Raw genomic sequence first — 14,190 nt, forward strand, 5'->3', positions numbered from 1 at the left:
ACAAGTGTTCATATATCTTAGTCCATAACCCCACCACTCACACACACAATATATTCTTATTGATTTGTTGCAGTAAAAGTTTAAGAAGTTTCCACTTTTTAAGTGTGTGTATATATATCTCATGATCTAAAGAAGTACCTTAATTTATTTGTTACCTATTAGCAATTGGTTAATACGCATTACAATCAGACAGGTTAAAGCATAAAGGATAGAGGGAATGATTATGTAACAGGTCTTCTCTTGCAATTTCCGTATGCATACAATATAATTAATCAGCTTTGATCCATGTGATGCTTGTAATATGAGATTCTTGGATAAATGGTGAATGATTAAACTGGATTCCATCTTTTGCAGAAGGAATAAGCAGGGGGAACGATGATTTTGCTGAGCGAACGCACAAGGAAAAAACCACACATACAATAAAAATAGGCACTCTTCACACTATTACAACTCACAAATTCTCAGAAAGCAAACACGTGCATACTACTCTGCCTTCACGAAGAAATAATACAAAGAGTATTTGTATGTATTCTCACTTGAATGGCAGTTTAATCTTGACCCGCAAAACTGAAGATTTTCTCTTCTCACACAACTAACTTAGTACACCAAGGACACGAGCTAGCTAATCCTCCCAAAAGACTGGCTACAAACTTATGTATGCAATACAGAATTGAACTTTTTTTTTCTGCTTTATGCATCCAGTATCCGAAACCCATCCTACTGATGCGGATTCATGCCGTGTACGGCCCCACCGAAAGGGAGAAGCTCTTCCTATATGGAGTTCCTCCAATCCCCTAGGTCGAACCCAAGACCTCTGGTTAAGAGTGGAAGTATATTATCCTTCCACACTTTTTGGTGCTTCAATCAGAAAACATACGCACGCCGCACGCTCTCATCTAACCATGACACTAATTATCATCATGATCCGGTTCAGGGACATCATCGAAGAAACGTCCGAAATCATAATTGTCCATTTCCTTAGGGATGTCTCCAAAGTCGGCCCAACGATCCAATGGTTGCATCATGTTCAATCCTGGTTCACCAGTTACATCGGACACTCTGCGGTTCCCGTAACTGGACTGCTTATCAACAACATTGATACCTGCATCTGCATCTGCACATGCAGGGTGTTCATTCTCCTCCACGTAAATATTGCTTGGATTTTCGTCCATCTGCGAATCAGCTCTGAATTGTTCCGTCCCAGCTGGCGTATTGTCATGGCTAATTACCTCCATGTTTCTTGCGATTACCGAATCCAACTCCATCAACGGTTGCACTCGTTGTACAGCTCCGCGTTCAGTCGTCTCTTCTGGCATTATATGTTGGCTCTTTTCCATACTAGCCACCTCTAGGTTGCTTGGACCGGAAGAATGTTGCGTTTCTTGGTCATCTGACGGTTGCACTTCTTGGTCAGCTCCTCCTGCAGGGTATTCATTTCCCTCTATGTGCCACAGCCGATCAAGTGTGGAACTGGATTCTCCTATTCTCATCCTCTTGTGCCTCGCAGCTTCACCATTTTCAAAGCGATGCAGAGTTGAAGGCGCAATAAGTATAGGGGAACCGTAGAATTTTTTGTGATAAGTTTTCACAGTGCTCACTGAAGCTGCATGCAAAAAGGAAATTAATATAATAGGAGTATTTGAAACATGCATACACCTCCAAATATATATATATATATATATATGCATGGCTTTGAGAAAGTATATAATGTTGGTAAGCATACAATTTTGTTTAAACAAAATTCTAACATATAAAATATCCTTAATTACGTACCTCCTATGATGGTCGCCATCCATTCATCTCTTGCAGTCGCATTAAGCTCCTTGTGCACAGCTTCATACGCCATTATGAATCCATCTGGATTCATATTTATCCCTTTCCCTTGACTTTTTCTACCTCCTTCATTTCCCATGCCAGAAAGGTCCACATCTCCCATCACCATGTCAGAAAGGTTCACATCTCCCGTCACTTGATTATGCGGTACAACATCAATAACGAAGGCGACAGAATGATCAGGCTTCCAATTAGTGATAAACAATTCTATCACTTGCTCATCTTGTATCGATCGGCTTTGGACCTCTTTGTTTTTGCTTATTCACGGAGTAGAGATGATAATTACTTCCAGCAATATCATCCCTTTTAAACATTTTTATTATTGACCTCCGCATTGCTTCAATTGTAAATGGGGGTTCAAAAGGGAAGATCCAGATGATCCTAGGTTTTTCAGACCTTGCGCTAACAATTCGAGTTTGCCGGAAGAAGCTGAACCAATGGTGAATTACCTACAAACTGTGCACCACGAAAAGTTTGAGATGGTATAATAGCTTAAAATACATATGATACCTATGTAATGTGTTGTATCATGTTTTGATGATGACTAGTTGATATTGAACTATTGGAGGACTATGTATTAACGGTGCTGCAACCCCCACGTTTTAACTTAATGAACCACTAGTATAATTACTAGTAGGTAATACTAATTAGTCAATGCTACCTACCACTGTGGGTTCTCGCAAAATGCTTGTTCGGCCCATTATGATTCTGTGTAGCTTCTTGGATTTGATAGTCTAAGTATACCACCTTTTTTCCTTTGTTTGCTGACCTCTCCAACAAATTTGGTTGATCATGTGCTGCAAACGACGACCCCAGTTCCTGATTCAAAAATTTGAAAGGCATCACTTATAGCATTAAAGAAACTATCTAAAACATGAAAGTCCAATATATATGATCTTCTAGAAAGAAAGAAATGCAATCTGGTGCATAATCGCAAAGACATACATACCGACTGAAAAAAATGTCCACCGTTGTTTGACGTTCTCAAGCCAAATTTCTGCAAAAGGAGTGTCAATTAACTTTAGAAACCCTTCATTTATGAAGTGATCTAAAAGTTGAAACTATTAGAGAAAGCATATTTGTATTAGTCAAATGTTTTCTCAATACGCTCCATCACGTGTTGGCCTAACTATTACTTATAATAATACAGAATATAATTTGGGCAAATTTCCTCGGACGATTTTTACCCCACATACAGTTCGAAAGATACTAGTTCAAGTGCATTATTTTACTTCTTCCAAAAGTATAGTTTAAGAAAATAATAAAAAGACTACTAAACTTTTGGAGGGGCCTTTTATAATAACAATAACAACATATACATTGTAATCTCAAGTGTAATAAAAAGGGAGGGAAAGGTAGTCGGGCTCGGGTTGAGGTTGAAAGTTGAGGCTCTCATCCTGGATTTCAAGTCAGGATCGGGTCAAAGTTGGGTCTTGGATCTTGAGCTAGGTTGGATCAGGCGGGTTGGGGGTAGTAATCAAACCTCAAGGCTTGAGTCGTGGTGGATGGAAGAGGAGGGATGAACTTGACTAATGGTGTGGACCATTTGAAAAAAATTAAGTCAAATTCGGTGGGTCATTATGTTTAGAGCCTGTTTGGATGGGCTGAAAAAATGGCTGAAAAAAAGTTTTTGAAAATTACTTTTGAAAGTGCTGAACTTATTTTAAAAATAAGCAGTTAAGTGTTTAGATAAAAGTGCTGAAACTGAAAAAAATTATTGATGAGTTTGGTAAATAATGTTTTTAAGCACTTTTTTAAAATCAAAATGACTGAAATACCCTTATAAATGTTAATAATATATATAGTTGATTATTATTAATTTTTATTACAAAAATGATTCAAATTAAAATTAATATATATATATTTTCATAAATGACTATTAATTTGTGCGCTAAAAAAATATTGTTTTAAAACATTAAGTGTTGAATGTTTGTGTTTGAAAAAGATAGTTATATATTAAAAGATTATAATCCATACTCACCCACTCCGTCTCAATTTATGTGGTATCTATCAAATTTCGAGATTCAAATAAGTCTATTTTTTATCAAATTTATAGTGAAATTATTTGACTCTCGCAAAATAAAAACTATCACATAAATTAAATCAAAAATAATTTATTTATTTTTTAAATTATGAATTGTGTAACAAGTAGTAGTAGGTATTTTTGTTGAAAAGGGAAAGCTACAGTGACATAAATTGGTTTGTCAAGAAAAGAGAGTCCCAACGCAGTAGGCCAACAAGGGTAGAATTGGAATAAGCAAAAAAATATTAGGACACAAATGTAATTTCATTGGTCAAACTTAAAAAATTATAAGCTGAAAAAAAAAAAACTATCATTTGCAGCTTATTAATTTTGGCTTAAAAAAAGTTTAAAAAGTTAAAATAACTTTTTTTAAGCAACTTCAAGTTTTACCAAACATCCTTATAAGCTAAAAAGAGATTATAATCTGTTTTGACCAGATTATAATCTCTTTCAAACGGGCACTTAGTCCATTCCAACCTAATTCATTTCAGGCCAATCCATTTATTTACTCGAAGTATCTTAACCCAGCATGTTCATTTGACTCTCCTAATCAGGATTTCTTTAGCATAAATCAGAAAAAAATGATACCGCATATATAATGTCAAGCGCAATATAGATAACCTTTAGAATTATATATATGGTGTATTTAAAACAATAACTAAGTTGTATTTTAATGTACTCCCTATATTACTTTTATACACCTCACAAAAAAACTTTAATTAGGAATGCATTCTACCAAATTAACCTTATAATAATATTTTGAAACTCTAAATTTGACTAATATTACTTTATGTAGTTATTTAATTCTAAGGGTAGAGTGAAAAAAATATAATAAAATTCTCTTCATTTCTTAAATTGAACAACCGAATAGAAATAATTATTTTTAGTATAGTGGACAAATAAAACGAAAAAGAGAGAGTAGACACCGAAAGAGTATATACGCACGCACAAACAGACATAGACAAGATACGTCTCTTTTCTTTCACCAGAAACTTGGGAAAAAATGGCAAAAGCTACCTTTCTCAAAACTATTTTGTCAAAGGGATACTAAATTTCTTTTGAATTATTTTTTAGGATTAGGGTATAAAAAGTGTGTAAAAGTTGAAAAAAGTAGGCTCACGTGTGGGCCAAGGGACCATTGTATCATTTTTCTAACTTTACAAACATAATACCCTAACACCCATCCACTTATTCCAATATATAAAAAAAATCTTCTCTCTCATCTTAAATTACCTTCCAACTCCCGCTTTCAAGAACTCTTCTCCTCAAACGTCATTTTAGTTGTTCCTTCTTCTGCAGCTGCTAAGAGCTCGTTGTTGCTTCATAAGGTTAGTTAACATCATGTTTCGATCATTTGTAGATCCATTTAAATAGGTTTCTTTGTTAATCGATTCGTAGTGATGTAGGAATTTTTTTTTTTGAATTTGATTTATTAAGGAGTTTTGGTTTAGTTCCAATTTTTTTTTTAGCAAAGAAGTGTTGAATGGTGGGATAATCGTTATTTGAAGAGTTATTTTGGCATTTTGATTCGAACAATGACATGTTTTTGTTCGTAGACCCGTGGTCTATGAAATTGACCTGTGGTCTATGAAATCAGAATGCTTTAGATTGAAATCAATTTTTAGACGTATAAAATTCTTTTGAAATATGGTTGCTGAAATAGTGGAAATTGAAAGATTAATAGCTAATTAGTTTGATTAGGTGCACTAGTTTGATTTTGATATTGCATGTTGGATTTTGGTGGGGCATTTCTTTATTTTTATTTTTATTTTGGGGGGAGGGGGTTTCATTTGAGCATTGACTTATTTCTGCTGATAGACTTGTGGTCTATGAACTAAAAATGGGAGATTTGTTCTGCAGGTGTAGGTTGTGTTGAAAATAGGTAAAAAAAAACCATTCATCCTGAGGAAGAAAAGGAAGGTGAGAAAGAAGCAGCTGTTGAAGGTGAAGAAAAAAAAAGTTGAGGAAGAAAAAAAAGTTGAGAAAGAAGCAGCAGCTGCTGAAAAAGAAGGAAATGAAGCTGAAGATGTAATGAAAGAAATAGCAGACAAAGAAGGAGGAGAAGATAAAGAAGTTGGGTTCGTGGATATCGTTGATGAAATCAACAATACCTATGCTGATAATGAGGAAAATGGAAAAAAATGTTTGGATGTTAATATTGTTAATGTGTTGAATGATCTGTTGGTAGGACATTTGAAACATTCTTTTATTTCATAGAATTAATATTTAATCTTCCGTATACTGTTTGCATAGTCTATCATCACAATGTTGCTTGATTTTAAGTTGAGGTGTTGATTGATCGACCATGATTCTATCAAAAACAGTATTAACATTGTAGAAAAATAGAAGTATTATTATTTATTCAGTATCACTACATCCATGTTACACTTTTTCAAAGAAAGAATACTAGCATTATAGCACATAACATCATTTTTAGGTCATTCTTCCTTTCTTCGGCCAAAAATTAATTTTTATTTTAGTTGATCCCTCTCTATTTGGGTGTCATGTAGCAATACTTTAAGGTGATCCCTCTGTTCTTCGACTTCTTTGAACAAAGTCATAAGAAAATCTCTATTTTCTTCGTATTCTTGGAGCCTTTGTAGTAGATTAAATTTTGCCAAGTGACGAAAATTTGATGTCTCGGATCCCGGACTCAACGTTGATGGACTGCTTGGAAGTGATAGCTCATCGAGCCATTTAAAAAACGAGCATGCGCCATTATCCTAGAAAATAAATTATAATTACATAATGATTAACTTAACATTATAAAAAAGACATACACGGCTCACCTTCGCAATTGCATAGTTATAAAATTTGCAACCTGGATTTGAGTTTGTGCGTGACGTCCTCAAGACAACCGCATTCCCACAATGACAAATTAGAGTCTTTTTAGAATTAAATGTTTGAGATTCTTGAGACATTGTAGAATATTTAAATAAAAATAAAGTTATGAAATAAAATAATGAGGGAGTGACGACTTTATATGTAAAGTAAAAAAGAAGTGTTAAGTACAAAATTAGCCATTTGTTATCGTTGAAACAATAATTTTATTTTTGGAATTGGTGGTGACACTTAATAAACTATCGTAGATCATGATCTATGTCATCCATCAACGAGATACTAAAGTCTACTATAGACACGTGTAATCGATAGACCCTCAATAACATGTTTAAAAATAATATCAGTAAAAGATTTACTTGTGCTTTAAGGGTCCATCAACTCGTCCGGTCTATTATAAACCTACACCTTTAGGAGTGCATCAATGAATCTCTTAATTATACGTAGACCACGGTGATCTATGTATACTGCTATAGACCAACACTTGAATGTTATTTAAAAATAATAAATAAATTAAAAATAAATGTAGCGTGGGTTTCTACACATGTGAAGGAGTGTAAACAAGTCACACAATCATATTAGAGCTTATACAAATTAGGGGTGGTGTATTAAGGAGTGTGTGGATGGGTTTGAATGTTCAATCTCCTAATAGTAATGTTTCTCAAAGCACTAGTATGTATTGAGAATGATGATTGTTCAACCACTATTCATTCCACATACTCTTTTGATTTGGGGGTGGTGATTGAAGGAGTATGTGGAATGTGTATTCATCAAATACAAAATATATCCTCAAAACATACTTGGACTTTGACAAACATTACTCTTAGGATATTGAACATTCAACCACTACTCATCCACACACTCCTTAATACACCACCCCTAATTTGCATAAACTCTAATATGATTGTGTGACTTATTTACACTCCTTCACGTGTGTAGAAACCCACCTTACATTTATTTTTAATTTATTTATTCTTTTTTAAACAATATTCAAGTGTTGGTCAATAGCAGTGTACATAGATCACCGTGGTCTACGCATAATTAAGAGATCCATTGATGCACTCCTAAAGGTGTAGGTCTACGATAGACCGGATGAGTCGATGGACCCTCAAAGCACAAGTATATCTTTTACTGATATTTGTTTTTTGGGCCAACATCGATGACAGTCTATTAAGTATCACCAACAGTTCAAGATTGTCTATTTAAATCTATTTTATTTTAATTATCTTCTTCCACCAGCCCCAAAATATATTATTATCAGTTTAAATTATTTTTAATTTAATTATTTTACTCTACCAGCCCCAAAACATGTTATTATCAATTTAAATCTATTTTAATTTAGTTATTTTATTCCACCAGCCCCAAAACATGTTATTATCTGTTTATATTATTTTTAATTTAATTATTTTATTTCACCAGCCCCAAAACATGTTATTATCTGTTTATATCATTTTTAATTTAATTATTTTATTCCACCAGCTCCAAAACATGGCCCATCGATTCACATAGTCGATGATCGACTACTATGTTAGGTCGAGGACTGACAGAGTATACGATCAATGATAGACTATATAGACTATGTGATCTAACAATGCATAAATTTTTTAAACGTTATCTGCATAGACGAATAACCACAAAAAAATAACAGTCACAAAAAAGAGGAAAAACATTACAAACTGAAAATAATTATATTGATTGAACTTGTTCATTGCATTACATGGATTTTAAGCAAAAAAGACAAAATTAAAGAAGCTTTCTTCTAACAAAATCCTATTACAAAAGCTTCTTCAGCAATGAACAATACAAAAAAAAAAACTTGAATACATAAAGTAAAATAAAAACCTAAACTAAATTAGGGGGATGCTGGGGGGTGATGTAGTCATTGTCGTTCATGCCAAGCCTCTACAGAATTGCTCACAGGAAACGAGCAATACACCAGAGCTCACGCTCTAAGAATGCTCGGTCTCTCCTCAGGTCGTAGAAAAATCGATCAAGGTCATTATGCAGCAGCAGCAGATCATAGTGATGAGGCGGAACTCAAAACAGTAATCAAAAGACTGCCTTACCGTTGTTGCGTCTAGTAGCATTTTGAGCTCTTTCTTGTCTACGAATGTTTGATCAAGATAGAAATTGGTTTTGTCGGTGAAGGAATCCTTGTTGTGATCTCATTCCACGATCTTCTTCATTATCTTACGAGTTCGATGAAACATATTCTATATGCATAGAATCATCTTCCATATTGATAAGATGATTGTCATTATTCTCATAATCACTGAAATCGCCGTTGATTGCCGGGCACGGATGTGGGAGTTCTGATGAATTTACTGTTCTTTTGAAGGACCTCTCAACTACATTTATCCTCAAAATAGGCCTAAATCCATTTGCATTAACATTCATCATATACATCAGCACACATACATCACTATTTATGATCGTAGGATTCACATTTTTCCTTGAATGCATTAGATAACTAATCACCATATCACCCGACATGCAATCTAGATACCCGCCCTGCATTACACTTGCAACCAATTCGCCATATGAACTGTTACAGCAAACAACAACGGGGATTGTTACCTTGGTAAAAGATCTCCATTTCCAGCATTTGAGAGTCTCCACCCATTCTCCCATGAAATCACCAGAAACTAGAACAAATTCTGTAATAGACATCATGGAATTAGGATTTGGTCGACTATAGATTATGCTTATGGTCTAGGTCGGGTTATATGCACGGTTGATGAATGACGATCAATGGTCGATGACTGGGCAGCTATCTGTACGAAAGCCTTAAAATTGCAAATATTGCTTCTAATCAATGATCGTTGGGTTTATGGAATAGAGAAATGAACTTGGAGTCGCTTGAGCTGCTGTAATGTACTTTCTAAAGTGGTTTTGAGTAATGTGAGTGGTATCAAGCTCTTTAACAATAGTGGAAAGTGTGTTTGAGAAGATACCAAACAAATAGGGTAACAATGGGTGCAATGGACAAACTTATGGTGTTTGTGGACTGATTTAGAGTTGATCGCCGGAAAATAACACCAGAAAAGTGGCCGAAATCGAAGTTTTTTGGAGGAAAAAATAACCACCTTCTATTTTTAGCTTTTGGATTTTTTTATTTAATATTTTTGGAAACCTAGATATTTTTGTATATATAAGGTGGATGACGGAGTGGGTTAAAGTGTATTGTTTAAAACTTGTGGATGAATTTATTAAGTTGGAAGTATTGGGTTAAAGTGAATCATTATAAAATTTGTGGGTGAAGTTGTTAAGTTGAAAAAGTTGATGATGATGTGGATTTAAGTGTCTTTTTGGCAAAATTTTCAAGAAGTTTATAACTTTGGCAAAATAGTTTTCCATAGTATCCTTTTGGCAAACTTGCCCCAGAAACTTGGGCAAGTATGCCAAAACAACTTTTTTTCAAAACTATTTTGCCAAATACCTAAAAGTTTTAAAAAATTGGCCAAATACCCACATAATTCCACCTCACCACCAACTTTTCCAACTTAACAATTTCAGCCCTAACTTTTATAATAATTCACTTTAACCCAATACTTCTCACTTAATAAATTCACCCACAAGTTTCTAATAATACACTTCAACCCACTCCATCATCCACCATTATATATACAAAAATATCTAGGTTTTCCAAAAATATTTTTAAAAAAATCAAAAGCTAAAAATAGAAGGTGGTTATTTTTTCCTCCAAAAAGCTCCAATTTTGACCACTTTTCCGGCGTTCTTTTTTGGTGATCAGCTTTAAATCAGTCCACAAATATCATAAGCTTGTCCATTGCATCCGTTGTTGCCCCATTTGTTTCTTATCTTCTCAAACACACTTTCCACCATTGTTAAAAAGCTTTAAATCACTCACATTACTCAAAACTACTTTAGAAAGTGCATTACAGTAGCTCAGGCGACTCCAAGTTCATTTTTCTATTCCATAAACTCAACAATCATTGATTAGAAGCAATATTTTTAATTTTAAGTTTTTGTACAAATATCTGCATAGCCATTGACCCATCATCGTTAGTCATCGACCGTGCATACAACCCGACATAGACCCTAAGCGTAATCTACCATTGACCAAAGCTTAATTCTAGGATGTCTATTGCAGAATTTATTCTGGTTTCTGGTGATTTCATGAGAGAATGGGTGAGACTCCCAAATGTTGAAAATAGAGATCATTTACCAAGGTGACAATTCTCATTTTTGTTTGCCATAACATTTTGTACGATGAATTCGTTGCAAGCATAATACAGAGCGGGGATCTAGATTGCGCGCCAGCGACATGGTGATTAGTTATCTAATACATTCGAGAGAAAAGGTGAATCCTACGATCATAAATAGCGATGCACGTATGCTGACGTACATAATGGATGTTGATGAAAATAGCTTTAGGCCTATTTTGAGGATAAATATGGTTGAGAGGTCCTTTGAAGCACCACTGAATTCATCAGCACCCCCATTGCGGAGCCCGATAGTCGACGATGATTTGATCAATGATGATTTGAATGATTACGAGAACGATGGCGATAATATAATTAATATGAAAGATGATTTTATTCATATGGAAGACTTTTCATCGGACTCTTAATATGACGAAGAAGACCGTGAAATGGGATCACAACCAGGATACTCTTTCACTGACAGAACCAATTTCTATTGTGGTCAAACATTCCCCGATAAGAAAGAGCTGAAAATGCTATTAGATGCAGTAGCGGCAAGGTAGTCTTTTGATTATTATATGGAGAAGATCTGTACAAAATTGACTAAGGCGAAATGCTTATCTCATGGTTGTGGCTGGTTGTTGCGGGCAAAAAAGTACAACACCTCGGACAGATTTTGCATATACAAGTATGTCGAGTTGCGCGCGTGCGGTATTGAACACAAGACCCTCATCCGAATTGATTGCTTCAGTATGCGTAAATCATTTTTGGGATGGTAAGGGTCCAAGCATAGGAGAAATTCAAAGAATTATGTTTAAGGATTTGCGTTGCAACACAAGCTATTGGATGTGTTGGAAAGGAAGAGTAATTGTGAAGAATATCATTCGCGGGACACCGGAGCACGGATATGCTTGCTTGCCGGATTTTTCCCATACGGTGGAGTTATTGAATCCTGGGTCTTCTTACTTTATCATGGTAAATCGGATGGATGGATCATTCATTTACTACTTCTTAGCATTCGGAGCTTGCATACGGGGATATGCCCATATGAGAAAGGTAATTGCCGTCGATGGCACATATTTGTATGGCAAGTAAGGGGACATTCTGTTAAGTGCTGTTGTATAGGACACTGAAAATCATATCTTTTCGATTGTATTTTGTGTCGTCGATAAAGAGAACGATGCTTCTTGGACCTTCTTCTTTCAGAAGGTGAAGTCTATCGTAGAAGATGAACCAGATCTATATGTCATCTCCGACAGGCACATTAGCATCGCCAATGCCTTATCCCATGTATACAGTCATGCATATCACGGACTTTGCATGAGACACCTCGCTGAAAATATTTGCGTAAATCAACACTGTAGAGAACATCTTTATCTATTCTACACCACGACAAAGGCTTATTCCTTTGATGAGTTTCATAATAATTTTGCGGAATTGAAGAGTAATTACCTCGAGGCAGCACATGTCCTTGATAATGTGCTTGATTTTGAAAAATGGAGTAGAGCACACTTTCCAGGCAATAGGTACGACGTGATGACCACAAACATTATCGAGTCGCTCAACTCGATTTTGATGGATGAACGGGAGTACCCCGTATCGTACATATTCAATTCAATTTTTAAAAAATTTGGTGAAAAGTTTAGGGAGCGGTATGCCTTTGTCGATGGTAAAGAGAACAATTTTTTGCCTTATGCGGAAAGGATCCTAAGAGATAATAAGAGCACGAGTGATTCCTTGTATGTGAGTAATCTAAACGGGGTTCTCGACTAGTACATGGTGTTCGGCAACGGCGTCACTGCCAAGGTAAATCTCTTGGAGAGGAGTTGTTCTTATCGGAAATTTGACTTGGTGAAAATATCGTGCGAACATGTGATGACAGTTTTGTGGGCAAAGTATAGCGATGGCGAAGGTTATGGTAAATCCACCTACGACTACTCTTCACCAATTTATAAATCTGAAAGTTACCTCCTTGCATACTCAAAAGCAATTAACGTTGTCCCTCCGGAGGCCGAATGGACTGTGCCATAGGAATTGCTAGACGCTAAAATTTCTCCACCCCCTACGATCCCAAACTCGAAAGGAAGAAATTCAAACGCACTAAGGACGTGGTGATACACTCACGTTCAAAATGAGTAATAGGTGTTCAATATGCAAGAAATCCAGGCACAAAAGTACCACGTGTAGAATGACCATCAAATCATAAATAGGATTTTTTTTAGCTTCAATTGTAAAGTTGCTGTTTTGGTGGCTAAGTATGCATTTCTATAGATTTTAACCTTCAGTTGTAATCAACTTAAATTATTGTCTACAATAGACTACGTAAAGTCTATGGTGTATATTTTCAAAGGTCTACAAAATATTATGTATTGGTTATATTATTGCTCATCTAACATTCTATCTTGATCATTTTCTCACCTTATCTCTCCAATCGATGCAATGAATCATTGTTTCCTTTATTTCCCATTCCTATTTAATAAAAAGCTGCACAAAACGTCTGTTCACAAGAAAAACCGCTAGTATACGCAAACCAAACATTTTCTCTTCTCACATAAGTCGACCTACCATTGGGTGGATATATGAACGGGCGCCATCTATAGGTCTATAAGTACAGTCTCTCTTTCTACGTAACCCTTCACTTGTCCCTAAACCAAAAATATCAGAAACCCTTTTTTTCTTTTTTTTCACCAAAAACTAAAATCATGCCTGGTCGCAGAATTCCCCTTCGCCCAATCAGATGAGTTCCACCTCATACCTATGATCTGCTGCTGCTTTGAAACGACTTTGACCGTCTTTTCTACGGCCTGGGAGAAGATCGACGGTACTTGGAGCGTGAGCTCTGATGAATTGCTTGTTTTCTCCGAGAAATTTTGGGGCATCTTGGAATAGACGGCAACGACTACATCACCCCCCATCCCCATAATTTAGTTTACTTTTTTATTTTAGTTTATGTTTTTAAGTTTTTTTTGGTTTGTTTATTGCTGAAGAAGCTTTCTTTGTAGGATTTTGTTAGAAGAAAGCGTCTTCTATTTTTCCCTTTTTGCTGTAAATATTATTATGTAATGCAATAAACAAGTTTAATATAAGTATGTTTCTGTTTGTTTTAACATTGTGTTTACCATCTTTGTTCTGATCCCTTGTTTTTTGTATGTGGCTGTTATTCTTCTGTACAGATAAAAACTCAAATCAAATATGTATGTCTTGTTCATTTTACAGTACTGTAGCTTGACTAATTTTCTGAAGAGTAAAAAGTAATATATAGTCTATCGTCGATTGTATACTTAGTATATCCTTGATTGTACATATTAGTCGATCGTACACTATGTGAAT

At 35.2% G+C, this 14,190-nt stretch overlaps 1 protein-coding gene across 2 annotated transcripts; it reads right to left on the reverse strand.

The window, feature by feature from the left end:
• Positions 1–505: 505 nt before the first annotated feature.
• On the reverse strand, positions 506–2,629 carry LOC124895246. 2 transcript variants are annotated; one of them, XM_047405697.1, is made up of 3 exons: positions 2,499–2,629; positions 1,774–2,289; positions 506–1,603 (listed from the first exon to the last, which is right to left on the reverse strand). In XM_047405697.1, the coding sequence occupies exons 2-3, from the start codon at positions 1,940–1,942 to the stop codon at positions 909–911; spliced, it is 864 nt and encodes a 287-aa protein (XP_047261653.1). In that variant the 5' UTR covers positions 1,943–2,289; positions 2,499–2,629; the 3' UTR covers positions 506–908. The 2 variants fall into 2 exon arrangements, with proteins under 2 accessions (XP_047261653.1, XP_047261654.1); XM_047405698.1 differs by lacking the exon at positions 2,499–2,629 and having other exon boundaries at positions 1,774–2,464.
• Positions 2,630–14,190: the final 11,561 nt, after the last annotated feature.

This window comes from Capsicum annuum, unplaced genomic scaffold (assembly GCF_002878395.1).
Source record: "Capsicum annuum cultivar UCD-10X-F1 unplaced genomic scaffold, UCD10Xv1.1 ctg80848, whole genome shotgun sequence".
Classification (NCBI taxonomy): domain Eukaryota; kingdom Viridiplantae; phylum Streptophyta; class Magnoliopsida; order Solanales; family Solanaceae; genus Capsicum; species Capsicum annuum.